Raw genomic sequence first — 19,226 nt, forward strand, 5'->3', positions numbered from 1 at the left:
TATTTTAGATTCCACAGCTAAGTGAGACCATGGAGTATTTGTCTTTGTCCGGCTTATTTCACTTATCATAATGTCCTCCAGCTTCATCCATGTTGTCTCAAATGGCAGGATTTCATTTTTTAAGGTTGACTAATATTCCCTTATATATTTACACCGTACTTTCTTCATCCACTATGGGCATTTAGGTTGCTTCCATATCTAGGCCATCATCAACAATGTTGCAATGAACACAGGATTTCAAATACCTTTTCAAGATTCTGATTTCATTTCCTTTGGGTATATACCCAGAAGTGGAATTGCTGGATCACAGGGTAGTTCTACTTTTAATTTTTTGAGGAACCCCCATACTGTTTTCCACAGTGGCTGCACCAGTTTACATTCCCACCAACAGTGCACAAGGGCTTCCTTTTCTCCACGTCCTTGCCAACATTTATTTGTTGTCTTTTTGATAATAGCCCTTCTCACAGGTGGGAGGTGGTATCTCATTGTGGTTTTGATTGGCATTTCCCTGATGATGAGCGATGTTGAGCATCTTTTCATGTACCTGTTGGCCATCTGCATGTCTTCTTTGGGGGAATGTCTATTTAGGTACATTGCCCATTTAAAAATTGCTTTTGTTTGTTTTTTGGCTATTGACTTGTATGAGTTCCTTACATACGTTGGATATTAACCCCCTATCCACCCCTGCGGTGGTGGAGTAGGCTGCTAGGGCCCTCCTGCTCTCCTTTTCCCCCACAGGTAGAATTTGTGGCCAAGGTGATTCCTCTTGGTGCTGAACTGTACCAGTCTGAAGGATGGGAGACACAGTTAAACACTTTCTATAGCTTTCTATGAGGCCTTCTTTGGTTTTTCCCCTCTACTGGGTTGTTACAGCTTCTTAACTGTACCCTGAGACTCTCCCAGAGCTATTTTTCTCCATGACTAGTTGTTAAATTATTGTTTTGTGGGGTACAAAGGCTGAGACCTCTTAGTTCTCCATCTTACTAATGCTCTCCAACTCAGTCATATGATGTTTTTAAAAAATTTTTTTATTATATTTATTTATTTATTTTTTAACGTTTTTATTGGAGTATAATTGCTTTACAATGGTGTGTTACTTTCTGCTTTATAACAAAGTGAATCAGTTATACATAAACATATATCCCCATATCTCTTTCCTCTTGCGTCTCCCTCCCTCCCACCCTCCCTATCCCACCCCTCTAGGTGGTCACAGAGCACCGAGCTGATCTCCCTGTGCTATGCGGCTGCTTCCCACTAGCTATCTACCTTACGTTTGGTAGTGTATATATGTCCATATATACACTACCACTCTCACTGTGTCCCAGCTTACCCTTCCCCCTCCCCCGTCCTCAAGTCCCTTCTCTAGTAGATCTGCATCTTTATTCCCATCTATGTGTTCGCTTACGGTATTAGTTTTTCTCTTTCTGACTTACTTCACTCTGCATGACAGTCTCTAGGTCCATCCAACTCAGTACAAACATCTCAGTTTCGTTTCTTTTTATGGCTGAGTAATATTCCATTGTATATATGTGCCACATCTTCTTTATCCATTCATCTGTCGATGGACACTTAGGTTGCTTCCATGTCCTGGCTATTGTAGATAGAGCTGCAATGAACATTGTGGTACATGACTCTTTTTGAATTATGGTTTTCTCAGGGTGTATGCCCAGTAGTGGTATTGCTGGGTCGTATGGTATTTCTACTTTTAGTTTTTAAAGGAACCTCCATACTGTTCTCCATAGTGCCTGTATCAATTTACATTCCCACCAACAGTGTATCAGGGTTCCCTTTTCTCCACACCCTCTCCAGCATTTATTGTTTGTAGATTTTTTGATGATGGCCATTCTGACCTGTGTGAGATGATATCGCATTGTAGTTTTGATTTGCATTTCTTTAATGATCAATGATGTTGAGCATCCTTTCATGTGTTTGTTGGCAGTCTGTATATCTTCTTTGGAGAAATGTCTATTTAGGTCTTCTGCCCATTTTTGGATTGGGTTTTTTGTTTTTTTGATATTGAGCTGCATGAGCTGCTTGTAAATTTTGGAGATTAATCCTTTGTCAGTTGCTTCATTTGAAAATAATTTCTCCCATTCTGAGGGTTGTCTTTTCATCTTGTTTATGGTTTCCTTTGCTGTGCAAAAGGTTTTAAGTTTCATTAGGTCCCATTTGTTTATTTTTCTTTTTATTTCTGTTTCTCTAGGAGGTGGTCAAAAAGGATCTTGCTGTGATTTATGTCATAGAGTGTTCTGCCTTTGTTTTCCTCTAAGAGTTTGATAGTGTCTGGCCTTACATTTAGGTTTTTAATCCATTTTGAGTTTATTTTTGTGTATGGTGTTAGGGAGTGTTCTAATTTCATTCTTTTATATGTAGCTGTCCAGTTTTCCCGGCACCACTTATTGAAGCGGCTGTCTTTTCTCCATTGTATATTCATGCCTCCTTTGTCAAAGATAAGGTGACCATATGTGCGTGGGTTTATCTCTGGGCTTTCTATCCTGTTCCATTGATCTATATTTCTGTTTCTGTGCCAGTACCATACTGTCTTGATTACAGTAGCTTTGTAGTATAGTCTGAAGTCAGGAAGCCTGATTCCTCCAGCTCTGTATTTCTTTCTCAAGATTGCTTTGGCTGTTCGGGGTCTTTTGTGTTTCAATACAAATTGTGAAATTTTTTGTTGTAGTTCTGTGAAAAATGCCAGTGGTAGTTTGATAGGGATTGCATTGAATCTGTAGATTGCTTTGGGTAGTAGAGTCATTTTCACAATGTTGATTCTTCCAATCCAAGAACATGGTATAGCTCTCCATTTGTTTGTATCATCTTTAATTTCTTTCATCAATGTCATAATTTTCTGCATACAGGTCTTTTGTCTCCTTAGGTAGGTTTATTCCTAGATATTTTATTCTTTTTGTTGCAGTGGTAAATGGGAGTGTTTTCTTAATTTCACTTTCAGATTTTTCATCATTAGTGTAGAGGAATGCAAGAGATTTCTGTGCATTAATTTTGTATCCTGCTACTTTACCAGATTCATTGATTAACTCTAGTAGTTTTCTGGTAGCATCTTTAGGATTCTCTATGTATAGTATCATGTCATCTGTAAACAGTGACAGCTCTACTTCTTCTTTTCTGATTTGGATTCCCTTTATTTCTTTTTCTTCTCTGATTGCTGTGGCTAAAACTTCCAAAGCTATGTTGAATAATACTGGTGAGAGTGGCAGCCTTGTCTTGTTCCTGATCTTAGAGGAAATGCTTTCAGTTTTTCACCATTGAGGCTGATGTTGGCTGTGGGTTTGTCATATATGGCCTTTAACATGTTGAGGAAAATTCCCTCTATGCCTACTTTCTGGAGGGTTTTTATCATAAATGGGTGTTGAATTTTGTCGAAAGCTTTCTCTGCATCTATTGAGATGATCATATGGTTTTTCTCCTGCAATTTGTTAATATGGTGTATCACATTGATTGTTTTGCATATATTGAAGAATCCTTGCATTCCTCGGATAAATCCCACTTGATCATGGTGTATGATCCTTTTAATGTGCTGTTGGATTCTGTTTGCTAGTATTTTGTTGAGGATTTTTGCATCTATGTTCATCAGTGATATTGGTCTGTAGTTTTCTTTTTTTGTGACATCTTTGTCTGGTTTTGGTATCAGGGTGATGGTGGCCTCATAGAATAAGTTTGGGAGTGTTCCTCCCTCTGCTGTATTTTGGAAGAGTTTGAGAAGGATAGGTGTTAGCTCTTCTCTATATGTTTGAAAGAATTAGCCTGTGAAGCCATCTGGTTCTGGGCTTTTGTTTGTTGGAAGACTTTTAATCACAGTTTCAATTTCAGTGCTTGTGATTGGTCTGTTCATATTTTCTCTTTCTTCCTGATTCAGTCTCAGAACGTTGTGCATATCTAAAAATTTGTCCATTTCTTCCAGGTTGTCCATTTTATTGGCATAGAGTTGCTTGTAGTAATCTCTCATGATCCTTTGTATTTCTGCAGTGTCAGTTGTTACTTTCCCTTTTTCATTTCTAATTGTATTGATTTGAGTCTTCTCCCTTTTTTTTCTTAATGAGTCTGGCTAATGGTTTATCAATTTTGTTTATCTTCTCAAAGAACCAGCTTTTAGTTTTATTGATCTTTGCTATCATTTCCTTCATTTCTTTTTCATTTATTTCTGATCTGCTCTTTATGATTTCTTTCCTTCTGCTAACTTTGGGGTTGTTCTTCTTTCTCTGATTGCTTTAGGTGTAAGGTTAGGTTGTTTATTTGGGATGTTTCTTGTTTCTTAAGGTAGGATTGTATTGCTATAAAATTCCCTCTTACAACTGCTTTTGCTGCATCCCATAGGTTTTGGCTGGTCGTGTTTTCATTGTCATTTGTTTCTAGGTATTTTTTGATTTCCTCTTTGATTTCTTCAGTGATCTATGTGTTTGTATTTCTTATATGTTTTTTCCTGTAATTGATGTCTAGTCTCATAGTGTTGTGGTTGGAAAAGACACTTGATACGATTTCAATTTTCTTACATTTACCAAGGCTTGATTTGTGACCCAAGATATGATCTATCCTGGAGAATGTTCCATGAGCACTTGAGAAGAATGTGCATTCTGTTGTTTTTGGATGGAATGTCCTACAAATATCAATTAACTCCATCTTGTTTAATGTATCATTTAAAGCTTGTGTTTCCTTATTTATTTTCATTTTGGATGATCTGTCCATTGGTGAAAGTGGGGTGTTAAAGTCCCCTACTATGTTTGTGTTACTGTTGATTTCCCCTTTTATGGCTGTTAGTATTTGCCTTATGTATTGAGGTGCTCCTATGTTGGGTGCATAAATATTTACAATTATTATATCTTCTTCTTGGATTGATCCTTTGATCATTATGTAGTGTCATTCTTTGTCTCTTGTAATAGTCTTTGTTTTAAAGTCTATTTTGTGTGACATAAGAATTGCTACTCCAGCTTTCTTTTGGTTTCCATTTGCATGGAACATCTTTTTCCATCCCTTCACTTTCAGTCTGTATGTGTCTGTAGGTCTGAAGTGGGTCTCTTGTAGACAGCATATATACGGGTCTTGTTTTTGTATCCATTCAGCCAGTGAATGTCTTTTGGTTGGAGCACTTAATCCATTTACATTTAAGGTGATTATCGATATGTATGTTCCTATTCCCATTTTCTTAATTGTTTTGGGTTTGTTACTGTAGGTCTTTTCCTTCTCTTGTGTTTCCTGCCTAGAGAAGTTCCTTTAGCCTTTGTTGTAAAGCTGGTTTGGTGGTGCTGAATTCTCTTAGCTTTTGCTTGTCTGTAAAGGTTTTAATTTCTCTGTCAAATCTGAATGAGATCCTTGTGGATAGAGTAATCTTGGTTGTAGGTTTTTCCCTTTCATCACTTTAAATATGTCCTGCCACTCCCTTCTGGCTTGCAGAGTTTCTGCTGAAAGGTCAGCTGTTAACCTTATGCGGATTCCATTGTATGTTGTTGTTTTTCCCTTGTTGCTTTTAATATTTTTCCTTTGTATTTAATTTTTGATAGTTTGATTAATATGTGTCTTGGCGTGTTTCTCCTTGGATTTATCCTGTATGGGACTCTCTGTGCTCCTGGACTTGATTGACTATTTCCTTACCCATATTAGGGATGTTTTCAACTATAATCTGTTCAAATATGTTCTCAGTCCCTTTCTTTTTCTCTTCTTCTTCTGGGGCCCCTATAATTCAAATGTTGGTGAGTTTAATATTGTCCCAGAGGTCTCTGAGACTGTCCTCAATTCTTTTCATTCTTTTTTCTTTGTTCTGCTCTGCAGTAGTTATTTCCACTATTTTATCTTCCAGGTCACTTATCCGTTCTTCTGCCTCAGTTATTCTGCTATTGATCCTTTCTAGAGAATTTTTATTTTCATTAATTGTGTTGTTCATGATTGTTTGTTTGCTCTTTAGTTCTTCTAGGTCCTTGTTAAACGTTTCTTGTATTTTCTCCATTCTATTTCCAAGATTTTGGATCATCTTTACTATCGTTATTCTGAATTCTTTTTCAGGTAGACTGCCTATATCCTTTTCATTTGTTAGGTCTGGTGGGTTTTTATGTTGCTCCTTCATCTGCTGTGTTTCCTTGTCTTCTCACTTTGCTTATCTTACTGTGTTTGGGGTCTCCTTTTTGCAGGCTGCAGGTTTGTAGTTACCGTTGTTTTTGGTGTCTGTCCCCAGTGGCTAAGGTTGGTTCAGTGGGTTGTGTAAGCTTCCTGGTGGAGGGGACTAGTGCCTGTGTTCTGGTGGATGAGGCTGGATCTTGTCTTTCTGGTGGGAAGGTCCATGTCTGGTGGTGTGTTTTGGGGTGTCTGTGACCTTATTATGATTTTAGGCAGCCTCTCTGCTAATGGGTGGGGTTGTGTTCCTGTCTTGCTAGTTGTTTAGCATAGAGTGTCCAGCACTGTAGCTTGCTGGTCATTGAGTGGAGCTGGGTCTTGGCGTTGAGATGGAGATCTCTGGGAGATTTTCATCATTTGATATTATGTGGAGCTGGGAGGTCTCTTGTGGACCAGTGTCCTGAACTTGGCTCCCCCACCTCAGTGCACTGACGTGGGGCCTGACGTCTGGCCAGAGCACCAAGAGCCTGACGTCTGGCCAGAGCACCAAGAGCCTGTCATCCACACAGCTCAGAATAAAAGGGAGAAAAAAAGAAAGAAAGAAGAAGATAAAATAAATAAAATAAAAAATATTATTTAAAAAATTGCAAAAAGTTATAAAAAAAGAAAGAAGCGAACAACCAAACCAAAAAACCATTCCACCAATGATACCAACTGCTGAAACCTATACAAAAACAAAAACGGACAGACAGAACGCCTAGGACAAATGGTAAATGCAAAGCTATACAGACAAAGTGACACACAGAAGCATACACATGCACACTCACAAAAAGAGAAAAAGGGGGAAAAAATATATATCGTTGCTTCCAAAGTCCACCTCCTCAATTTGGGATGATTCGTTGTCTGTTCAGGTATTCCACAGAGGCAGGGTACATCATGATTGTGGAGATTTAATCCGCTGCTCCTGAGGCTGCTGGGAGAGATTTCCCTTTCTCTTCTTTGTTCACACAGCTCCCGGGGCTCTGCTTTGGATTTGGCCCCGCCTCTGCGTGTAGGTCGCCTGAGGGTGTCTGTTCTTCGCTCAGATAGGACGGGGTTAAAGGAGCCGCTGACTCGGGGGCTCTGGCTCACTCAGGCCGCGGGGAGGGAGGGGTACGGATGCGGGGCAAGCCTGCAGCTGCAGAGGCAGCGTGACGTTGCGCCAGCCTGAGGTGCACCGTGCGTTCTCCGGGTAAGTTGTCCCTGGATCCCGGAACCCTGGCAGTGGCGGGCTGTACAGCCTCCCGGGAGGGGAGGTGTGGAGAGTGACCTGTGCTCGCACACAGGCTTGTTGGTTGTGGCAGCAGCAGCCTTAGCGTCTAATGCCCGTCTCTGGGGTCCGCGCTGTTAGCCGCGGCTCGCGCCCATCTCTGGAGCTCCTTTAAGCGGCGCTCTGAATCCCCTCTCCTCACACACCACGAAACAAAGAGGCAAGAAAAAGTCTCTTGCCTCTTCGGCAGGTCCAGACTTTTTCCTGGACTCCCTGCCGGCTAGCCGTGGTGCACTAACCCACTGCAGGCTGTGTTCATGCCACCAACCCCAGTCCTCTCCCTGCGCTCAGACCGAAGCCCGAGCCTCAGCTCCGCGAGCAGACAAGCCTCTCGGGCTGGTGAGCACTGGTCATCACCGACCCTCTGTGCGGGAATCTCTCTGCTTTGCCCTCCGCACCCCTGTTGCTGCGCTCTCCTCCGTGGCTCCGAAGCTCCCCCCCTCCGCCACCTGCAGTCTCCGCCCGCGAAGGGGCTTCCTAGTGTGTGGAAACCTTTCCTCCTTCACGGCTCCCTCCCACTGGTGCAGGTCCCTTCCCTATTCTTGTCTGTTTTTTCTTTTGCCCTACCCAGGTACGTGGGGAGTTTCTTGCCTTTTGGGAGGTCTGAGGTCTTCTGCCAGCGTTCAGTAGGTGTCCTGTAGGAGTTGTTCTACATGTAGATGTATTTCTGATGTATCTGTGGGGAGGAAGGTGATCTCTGTGTCTTACTCTTCCGCCGTCTTGAAGCTCCTCCGGTCATATGATCTTATATGTAGAAAACTCTGAGTGGGTCTTTGTTCCAGAAAATGCACTTCCCAGTTGGCATGAAACTCTTTTATTTCTTTTAATTAAAAAATTTGAAATGTATGCTTCTGGTGGTTAGGCTTTGAAGATTTTGTAGTACTTCGCTGGCAGAGTTTGTGTCTTCACCTTGCCTATGGAATGACTTTCAAACTCTTTATCCAAATGTTTGCAGCACTGGACATTTGGCTCTAATGTATTTTCCTGTCTGGAAACTTCTGTCCTCTGTGTACTTCAGCTAGTCCATTGATTTGCTTACTTTCCCCAGAAGGCCCAGCCCCAGGTGTGCAGTCTTTGCAGGAGTGTGGGATCTTGTCTCCAGGAAAAGGACAGCTGATTCTGAGTACAAACTAATCCACCACCTTGCCTTGAAGTGCCTTAGTTAGAGCTCAGAGCAAAGGGTGCTCTCTGGAAGGAAACAGCAAGACTAGCCCTAAAGACAGATTCAGGGAGATGCTCAAGGAATGCTGTCCCCATTTAAGAGAAAAGGTTTTAGTCCGTAGAAGAGAAATTCATGGATGAAAAGAAATCAGTCACGTCTCATAACTGCAGTTACCAAATTTTGGCTGGTGTTTTGAGTAGCACACATCTCAGGTGAAATAGGGAGCAGAGAGGAAAATTCACAAAGTTCTTCGGGAGAATCCCAAAAGACAAGCCAGGTACTTCTAGGCACGTAGTAGGTGCACAATAAACACTGTTGAATGATTTTCTGATTGAGGAGCAAAAAAAGAAAAAAAATGTCGAATGAATAATACACTGAATGGTTTTCCAAGCTCTCATTACAGTGTTTTAGAAGGAAGCACAAAAGTGTGCCTTAAATAGAGTATTAGAGTTGTTTTATGCCCGGCTGTCTTTAGGAGAAATTGGGCTGACCAAGGCAGGGGTCAAAATAATTCTTGTATTTTCCCAAATCCCTTCCTTCTGTTGAGAGCTAGGAGAAGCTGGTGTTGGAGAAACATAATTTTAAAAACCCAAATCTTCCCTCAATCCAGAAAACCTCTCCACAAAGGTAGCAGAGAAAGAAAACCATTGTATTCCTGCGGGAGCACGGGGGCATTAAACCAGACTGTGATGTGCGTCACAGTCAACCTGCTGGGAGTTTGCAAAGACAGAAAGGAATTTCACCCCCTTAGATGGCCAAGCAGACACAACCTGTGATAGACCTGTTCTCAAGAGAAGCAATCACTGGTCTTCAAGTGAGGCAACTTTACAGGGTCTTTTCCCACTCATAGTCTATCCTCACTTTCTCATGGTAATTGGGGCACCACCTGCACTGGCTTTATTTCCAAGGAGAAACAAAACTCTCATATATTTAGGACAGGAGGTAGTTTTGCAAATCGAAGCCAGGTGCCCATGAGGTCAAGCTCTTATGCTCCCAAGGGAACCGGGAGAGAGGCGCTCTATCTCCCTTGATGTGTGCACTTCAAAAAGGTGGCTCCCAGGTCCCTGAGAAAACATTCCTGAGTGGTGAGACCTCTGTAAAGTTTAACATACATTTGAGAAAGACAGAGAAAGAAATTCTGGAAGAAAAGGGAGAGGAGAGGGAGAAGTTTCTTCTCTCATTTTCAACAGGGAGAATTAGCTCCTGTTTTCAGTTGGTATTTGTCTTTACCCTGGCCAGGGCTGAAATTGTTCTGGACCAGACTGTCTGTTTCCAAAAATCTTCTCTTGTCAGGTAGCAGGATGGGAAACAAAATAAATGGACTCTACCTAGAAGACATTCTGAACTTGAAGACCATATGTGAACTAGGAGATGTGCATTTAAAAAAGAATTCCCTGCCATTAATGGTGTTGTCTTCTTTTGTCCACACTGTAAAGGCCCAGGTGGCTGGACACAACACTCTCAGTTAATGTCAGAGAGGCTGTTTCTGAGCTACTTCTCAGAGACAATCAAGAATTATTCCTCTTGTTGCTGATTTGACTTATAAGACACTCTAGACTACCTATCTGTCTATCCACCCATCCATCTACCTACCTACCCACCCATCCATCATTATCTATCTATCATCTACCGATATATTGATATAGTTATATCAATAGCTAGAGATATAGATGATAGGTAGATAGATATGATGGATGGGTGGATAGATAGATAGATAATCTTCCCTCAGGCTCATGATCAAATTGAAAATATTAAGTGACTCTCATTAGGAAGCATCCGCTAATTCCCCGCACTGTGCAGGGGCATCTTTTATTCTCATAATGGACCATAAGCTCCATTTTATAGGTGGGAAAATCTCATCCAGGAAGGTAAGTGATGCTGCAAAGCTTATCATGGCTGAGCTGGGACTGGACCTCAGGTCTGTCTGGTTTCCAAACCCACAGTCTCTCCGCAGCTCCCCATGTCCCCAGCACATCTCGGCTTACACATGGGATCATAGGAAGTGATTTTTTTCAACCAGTGTGTTCACAGTAGGGGGGCCAACAAGCTCTCAAGATTGTGTGGAAGTAGTTCTGGCACCAAGAGGAAAGCTTCACTAGCTGTGACCCCAAAGCCCTCGCGATGCTGCAGCTGGGGTCTTTGTTCTAGATACCGTCAAAGATTCTCCCCTTGACCAAACTCCACTCAGCCTTCCTGAACTCTTTTTCAACTAAGGGTTTCTCTGTTTGTCTCTGCATTGTCCAAGTTTAGCAAGAATCTCGCTAAGTCAGTTTAACCAGAACCCTCACTCGGGGCACCTGGTTGGTTTCCTCATCCCCCAGGTGAGGTCTGATCACCTGGCTTACCTCAGCAAGATCCCGATAGGTCGGTTCAGCCAGAATCCACCTTCCCGCTGCTGTTTCCTCTTAGTAATCTTCCCTCCACTGCCCTGCCCCTCACCGCCACCCCGCACCCCGTCCCTTCTCTATAAACCCCCGCTTTCCCATGCAGTCTCGCCGCTACTGCAGTACCCATCGCTGCAGCCCGCCTTGAACAGTCATCCTTCCTGCGCTTTCACAAGTGTCACTGGGTATGTTCTTTAACCACATTGACACGTTTATAAACCGCGGTGTGGATGTCCCACCGGCAGGATGCCAACTCACGAAGCGCCGGAGAGAGGCTTTCTTCCTGTGTGTCCGGAAAAGCTGAGCTCTGCAGTCAAAGAGGATATTGAAGGCCAGTGAGGGAAAAAGCAGGCGAGGGAAGTGAGGTGACAGGACAAAAATGGAGAGAAGAGTAAGAACCGCGATGGGGAATTCACGTGGACAAGAAGCTGGGCGATGGTGGGAGGTTGTGCCATGGGAGGAGGGAGGTGAAGGCCTGGCAGGGATGGGATGGCCCGCCTGCACGTGTGGTGGCCGGATGGGCAGGATGGCACAAAGCTCACTGCCGCCTTCTCCTAACGCACTGCTGGCTTCATAGAATAGTGTGTTTCAATTTCCCAAGGCTGCTGTCATAAATTACCATAAGCTGGGTGACTTGAAAACAACAGAAACGTATTTTCTCTCACTTTTGGAGGCCGGAAGTTCAAAGTCAAGGTGTTGGCAGGACCACGCTCTCTCTGCAGGCTCTAGGGGAGGACCCGTCCTGGCCTCTCCCAGCTTCTTGTGGCCCCAGGTGTTCCTGGGCTTGGGGCTGCTTCACTCCAATCTCTGTCTCCATCTTCACCTGGCCTTCTCTTCTCCCTGTTGTCTCTTGTAAGGACACTCGATGTTGGATTTAGGTTCCAGCCATAAAATCTAGGATGCTCTCACCTCTAGATCTTTAACTTAATGACACCTGCTGAGACCCATTTACCAAGTAAGGTCATATTCGCAGGTGCCAGGTGGACGTACCTTTGGAGGGGCCACCATTCAGACACCACACAGTGCATTCATTTACTTCCTCACCTGCCCAACAACTCATTTTGAGCCCGAATATACCAGGGAAATGTGGCAAGGACAGAGACAAACCAGACAGAGATTCTGCCCTCAGGGGTGTCCAGTCCAGAAAGAGGGGCAAAGCAGATGCTTGTAGAGCTTGATGAAAAAATGGTGAGTGCCTGGGAAATGGACAGAGAAATACAATAGGATGGGACCTTAACAAGGTGAGAGACACATCAGCTCAAGTCGGGAGTGTTTCATGGCAGTCTTGATACTTGAAGTGGGTCTTGGGAGACAGGAAGACATGAACTTGTGGGAATGCGGCATTCGAGGCAGAAAAACTAGCTTCCCGAAGGCCTGGAGGCAGGAAACGATGGGGGTTCACGGGCAGTGCTAAGAAATCCGGCTTAGTGGGAGCACAGGGGAGTGAAAGGCAGAGATGAAAGGTGATGGTAGGGAGGTTGTCTGGGGACAAGGTGGGGCGCCCTGGATGGGGTTCAGCCAGGGAAGATTACACAGCGTTTTGAACATGAGGGTGTGGGATAATAACCTTGATTTCTGAAGATAATATTTTTATATTTCATAAATAGTAAAAATTATTTTAAGCTAGAGATATTTGAGATTCAGTAGATGCAGAGAGAGGCCTTCCTGGAGCTTTCTTTATCTAACTAAAAGCAGACACAAGAGAAGTAAGGACCACCATGAATTCCTTCTTTGGGGTGGGTCTGATCCCAGGAGGCTGGAACTGGGGATGAGGATTGAGATTGTCTGCACTGCGCGTTCGTGAAGGCATGGCGTGGGAGGAGAAGACCAAGGAAAAGTGAAAGCAAGGAGGGAAGAGGGGACTTGGAGGTGATTTGGGGAAGGAGGGAAAGGGGCCAGCCGGGGGTAGCAGGGGGTGGGTAATCAAAGGTGGAGGGGATGAAAGAGCAAAGGGCTGTGTCAGAACATCCGAGGGGCCGAGATCAAAGAGAGGGTCTTTCCTTGTATAAAAAGCTGCAGAGGGGTAGATGAGGAGCTAGAACATTTCACATGAACTGGCAAGAGGGCGTCCTTGGGGGATGCAGTGTCAGGAGAGAAGTTGGAGGGCAGAGCTGAGTTCTGGGGTTGGAGATCACTCCTTCAAGAAGCTTGTGGGGGGAAGAGCATCCCAAGTACTGGGAGCAGGAAGTGCAAAGGCCCTGAGGCAGAACTGTGTCAGGGTGGTGGGGAAACCACTAGGACTGAAGCCAGTTGAGCAAAGTTGAGAGCAGGAGGCTAAAGACCTCATCCTGCAGGTCCTTTGAAGGCTGTGTGGGGAATCTGGAATAAAGTATGTTGGAAAGTGAGTGGAAAAAAAAAAAAAGAAATCTTGTGGGGAAGGAAAGGAGGAATATAATACTAATAACTTAAAGGTTATCTGAGTTTCTCTCCTGTTGGGGATTTTTAATGATTCTCAAAATTTAAAACATTAATTCTAGCTGCATTTTGATGATAACTAAAACAGAACCAAGTTTGGAGCAGGGGGAGGGGCAAGTAGGGAATTAAACTATGAAGAGGCATCTTTCTTTCTTTTTTTTATTCCATTTTTACATATGCACCTCTTTGTCATTAAGTCACAACATTTTATCAAAATATACACACAGCACAGATATTTTAAACATGGATAGCTAGAATTCTTATTAAATAACATCACTGCAAATACCATGCATGGGTCTTTGTCTTGAAGGATGTCTCTCTCAAGAGACTTAGGAGTCATCAAATCATCAGTAATGGTATAATAAAGGGATGGGTTATCTTTTCTCTAGAAGAATTATGCACTTCATTTTTTTTTTTCCTGTTCTAATGTGAGGATGGTGATGAGAAACTGCCACTGATACTGAAATCAACGGAAAATGGATGGATGGAAAGGTTTTATTGGCAGGAGTAAAATGACTCTATTGGACCCTAAATTTAATTCTACCTTGACAAGACAACCAGAGTAGGCGTCTGGCACGTGGATGACACGAACTCTCGCCACTTTCCTCTTGCCTGTGAATTTCATGGCTAAATCAGAATGAATGAATGTGTAAATCTCAAGTTACAAGCATGTTTATTATGAAGAATTCCCATAAGAACCTGTTCAGGGCTTCCCCTACCCCCTACCCTTGACCCTCGCCCAGGTGTGAACAGAATAAAATGGGTTAGTGGTTACTTGTCTGCGGCCGAGTGGATGCCTGTGCTACGCCAGGCAATGTGCACTTTCAGTCTTGAGAAGTCTGGACTCTGCTCCTTGAGTCAACACGTATGTCACTGATCAGCAGTTGGTGCCCAGGTGAAGAGCCATAACTTAGAGTGGAATTAAGTTTTCAAATCTTTCACAGTGCGGAGAACCATCTTCAAGTAAATAACTACAGTAAGGAAGGACCTAACTTCAAGAGTGGCTGTGAGAGATGACAGGGGAGAATCCAAAGGGCACCGTCATTAGTGAAGTAGAGCTGGCTTCTGCTACAGATGCAAAGTCGGTGAGGAGGTCAAAGGGCTCAGCCTTTATTGTTGGCTACAGATGCAAAGTCCGTGAGGAGGTCAAAGAGCTCAGCCTTTATTGTTGAGTGTTTCTTTTCTTTTCCAAGTTGAAAAGGAACCCAAGAAGTGTCACTTGAACCAGTTCACAGAGAGAAAGCAAATCCCTTCGTGTGTCTGGAGAGGCGAGTTCAGGATATCAGCTTCTCCATCCCTGGATTCATGAAGGAAAAGTTCTGGAACATGTTCTGGTCCATGCTGTTGATCAGCGCTCTGTCTGCAAATGACAGCCGGGGCTTTTCATTCAAGAATTCTTTGTCGAAATTGCTGCAGTCGTACGGTGATTTCTTGACCAGCGTTTAAGGGGTGGGGAGAAAAAGAGAGGAAAATCAGCCACTGAATTCATGATTTATTCAAGACATGGCTTTTGTCATCTAGGCTCTAATCTGCATAAGAAAACGTTGGCACCTGCCAATCAACGAAAGTAATACTGATAGATGACTGTATAGGGCCTTTATTGAACATCTCTAAGATCCTGACTCATCAGCCTATCAGTAGTGTAATTAAATTCGTACACAGGAATTCCATGATGTGTACATTCAAATAACTTTACATGAAGCAGGACTGACAACCTTTGAGAAAGTGGTAAGCCCCAATTTGATCTCTGTCTTTTTAGTCTACAGGGGACAGTGGAGGGGGGGAGTGGTAGGTTGGGGTGGGAGCAGAGGGGGCGCAGGATCGCAGGAGTTTTGCAGATTATATATCCCGGTGATCAGTATCCTTCACTACCATTGGTTCCCCTACCCACATTAATTTTATTCTTTTATTTTTATTTTTAAAATTTTTACTCGAGTATAACTGATTTACAACGTTGTGTTAGTTTCAGGTATACAGCAAAGTGAATCAGTCATACACATACAGGTATCCACTCCGTTTTAGATTCCTAATAAGGACCTACTGTGTGGCACACAGAACTCGACTCATACTCTGTAATGGCCTATATGGGAAAAGAATCCCACATGAATTTTATTATTAAACATCTTGGACTGTCTTCCAGAGACAACACAGATTGGGGTGAGCTCCCTTCTGGTCACCTGGTCCACTGGTGCCCATGACAGAGAAAGAGACCTATTTATAAATACTGTTCAGTATGGTGTATACTTCAGCTTTCTAAGATTAAAAGCAGCCGTAATCAAATGTCACCCTTACGTGAGTGTGACTAAGATCCAGGCCCATCCCACCCTCACGGGGGCCCCTGAGCTGCTGAGGCCAGTGGTCTGTGGTCTCTGCCTACAAACAGCCACTCAGACCACGGGTCAGGGAAATCCCTTCCTACGGGAGGAACTGGGAATTGTCGCATAGGGAAAGCAGAGCTGAAATGTCTGATTTTTATGTGGAAAATCTTGAGTCCATTGCAGTCTACCATGGAAGCTGAGACATGAATGACGTTGTTCTGATGAGCTGGAAAAAGGCAAAAATTCATCATATCATAAACAAATTATTAACCCATGTAGTAGCAATGGTGCTGTTACGCCTAATAAGAGTGCTAGAGGCCAGCCGGTAGGACCCTTGGAACATCTCCAGAGCTTAGGACAAATGTTGAGCACAAGTAACTCTTCCTGCCCTGGGGGCACAGGGCTGCTTCTGGCACGACTAATAACAGAAGATACTTTCTGGAGTGAACGCTCTGCTTTGAAATCCACAAGCCTGTGCCACCGCCATGCGAAGATGGTTCGTGTCTACCCAGGTCGTTGCTACCTTATTCCCAGAATCACCAGGAATGGGTAAAGATGGCAAATCCACCACTTTGCTGTCCTCCTTAAAAAATTATTATTTACTCTTTAAGTTGAGGTAAAATGTACATAACCTAAAAATGACCATTCTAACCATTTTAATGTACAGTTTAGGGGCGTGAAGCACATTCACGTGTTGGGCCATCCATCTCCGGAACTTTTTTCATCTCATCTTTGCTTCATTTTATGGTGACCCAGGAAGTTCTGCCTTTTCTCGGGGAGGTTGGTGGCTCTTGCTGGTGGGTATATACATGGGAATTCAGAGACCAGGCTTTTTCTAAGTATCAGTTTACTTCTTAAATGAAGAAACACCTACCGATTACCATTGGGGTCTGTAGTTATATGAACAGATGACAAATGTCTGAGAAACTTTCATAAATATCACAGAAAACACGGATCCAAAACTCCTGTCAAAGGATGCAGGGTTTATGCTCAGGTTTGGGTCATGCGGACTGTGACCCTGAAGCCTGGACACACCCTGTGCAAAGCTCCACATGGCATCTGAGGATCATCCCCACATATACATGTTCAGTCTAAGGCATGTACACGTGGTGATCCGTTCTTCACACAAATACATTTGATCACACAGGTTAAATTCTGCCAGTGAGTAACACCCCCTCCCACCCAGACCAACAGCCTGATTAAAGAAGACTTTCTTCCAAGAACTGCAGAGGGTGGGTGGGAAGTCGAGGCCCCGGCAGCCTGGGTGTGATGTGAGGACTGTGCTGGCAGGACCACAGGGCCCCGGAGGCTCCTTACCACCTTAGGCCTGAACGGAGGGTCAATCTCCTTCCTTTCCAGCTCTTCCCAATTGATCTCCCGAAACAAGGGGTGCTGGCGGATGTCTCCCCTCACCCCCAGGCGCTTTTCAGGTTCTCTTACGAAGAGCTGAAAGGGAGCAGAAGGGGAGCAGTTACTTCTCAAGGGATGAACCAGGCCCCTGGGAGGCAGGACAGCACGCACTTGACTCCACTAAGAGAAGGGCCCGGCTTCTGCCACCTGACTTCCGAACTTTGTTTTTCTACCAACCACCATAAACTATCAACTCAAGTCAAACCAGCGGCAACAAGTCTACTGAATATTTCAGAGTCTGGGCTTTGCTCTAGAAGTGCAATGTTTTGAGTTATCTAGACCTGGGTTGAAATCAGCTTTGCCCTGTGTTGTTATTCATGGGACCTGGCAAGTTACAGAGTCAGTTCTCTCATCAGTAAGATGAGGGAAGTATCCTCCTCACAGGGCTGTTTTGTGGGTTAAAACAACAACAACAATACACACACACGCCCGCACGCACACACAGAGGTGTGTGCTAATTCCTGGTCTGTAGAAGCCAACAGCAGAAAGGAAGTGACCAATGTGTTTGTTGTTTGGTTTACTGTCCATCGATCAAGTTTGATTTCTTTAAAAGCTGCTTTCTTAGGATTACAGTCTTGCTCTAAAGAAAAGCTCACTTCAGGTGTGACATAAACTAGCCCCTGGCAATCAGCTTTGTATTTTGTAAGGCACCTGAGTATCCGGAATCACTCTTCCTTCCTGCAAACCTGCTGGACACGAATACTTTATTCAAATCATCTTTAATCATCTCTGACCCATCACACATGTATTTCCTCTTTGCGCGCTCCCCTCTCCTATTACTTTCCCCCATGAGGTCAAAATGAACGTTGGCCAGCACAGGAAAGAAACCTGGAAACTCTTCAAACTTAAATAAAACACGTCAAGGGCTTTAAGGAAGTAGAAGAGTCCTAGAATAGTCTCGCGTCCTGGGGGTCTGGAGTAGTTACCTCTTCTCTTACGTCAGCTAGATGTTTATGTATCAAATAACTGCTTATTACAGGGTATCATGGAGACTCTGAGTCTTGAAAACAGAATCCAAGTCAAGTGCAGTGATTTTTCATGAAGTTCTGGCGGGACTGGACCTCCACGTGCATCTGTATTGCATGAACCTCTTGCTTATCCCTCTCATAAGAAGAGTCAGTCTTATGTGTAGTCAGAATCTTCAAAAGCTCTAGTCTATAATCACTAACTAACTAATTAACTACCATGCTGTAGCAAAGTGGAGATTTTTTTCTTTCTTTTTTTTTAATTAGGAGACTCCTCTAAAAGCCCAAGTGAGACCTCATGCGACCACCTAGTATATCCAAGTGGTAAATTGTTGGAATGGCCCCAGCTTCCTCTCCCCTTTTTCATACGGAGGCCACTGAGGCCCCTCTATGGAAACTTAGGGTTCCAGAGCACCCCATTAGAAAATCACTGCATAGTGGATATAACATGAGACTGTCATTCAGTCTCTTGGCCTGGGGCAAGTTTTCTGAGTCTCAGTTCCCTCACCTGTAAAATGAAGGGTCAGACAAGGTGGTCCTTATGTCCCGTGAGTCCTAACATCCCCTGAACCCCTAGGCCCATCTTCCAGGCTCTCTGCAATGCTGACACTCGTCCTCTGATTTCACTGTGACCTTCTTTTCCATCCGGACACGTCCACTCATTGCATACGCATCTGCCTTTCCTACCTCTGCCCTTCACCAATGACATTTCCATTTTGCCAGGGCTTCCCTCTCCCCACATCCACTCCCATTTCTTCCTCTTCTGCTTTAAATCCTGACTCACCTGTCAGGATTCAGCTTATACCCCCTCTTCTCTGTGAAGCTTTCTTTGATTACCTCCACCCATGGTGAGCTCTCTCTCCTCAAGTCATATTCACATAGTTGGTTACATCACTCATCCCACCCAATGTCCCTTGAGAGTCAGGTCTTATGCTAGAGGCCTCAACGAGACCATCTTGACTTTAAAGGCAGATTCTAAAAGCAGAAAGCTTTTAGAAACTGAGGCTCAGAGTAGCTAAGTAACTTGCTTAAGACCACGGGTCTAGCCATCAGTAGAGCCTAAATGATGAGCAACCCCTTCCTACTTCTAGTTTTGGATGGTCTCTCCTCTGTGGTCCATAGAACACCTCCCTTCCACTAAAGGAAATTAGCACACTGTGTGTGTGTGTGTGTGTGTGTGTGTGTGTGTGTGTGTGTGTGTGT

At 43.8% G+C, this 19,226-nt stretch overlaps 1 protein-coding gene across 3 annotated transcripts in view; it reads right to left on the reverse strand.

The window, feature by feature from the left end:
• Positions 1 to 13,736: 13,736 nt before the first annotated feature.
• PRKCQ (protein kinase C theta) overlaps positions 13,737 to 19,226 on the reverse strand; it is a 109,783-nt gene continuing 104,293 nt past the window's right edge. For all 3 annotated transcript variants that reach the window (XM_027121573.1, XM_027121574.1, XM_027121575.1), the window contains 2 exons: positions 16,966 to 17,094; positions 13,737 to 14,760 (listed from right to left, as the gene is read on the reverse strand). In XM_027121573.1, the coding sequence (XP_026977374.1) occupies positions 14,605 to 14,760; positions 16,966 to 17,094 (285 nt within the window). In that variant the 3' untranslated portion in view covers positions 13,737 to 14,604. The remainder of the gene's footprint in view (positions 14,761 to 16,965; positions 17,095 to 19,226) is intronic.

Source organism: Aethalodelphis obliquidens, unplaced genomic scaffold (genome assembly GCF_003676395.1).
Source record: "Aethalodelphis obliquidens isolate GAN/ISIS:26980383/991018 unplaced genomic scaffold, ASM367639v1 scaffold23, whole genome shotgun sequence".
NCBI classification, from domain to species: Eukaryota; Metazoa; Chordata; class Mammalia; order Artiodactyla; family Delphinidae; genus Aethalodelphis; species Aethalodelphis obliquidens.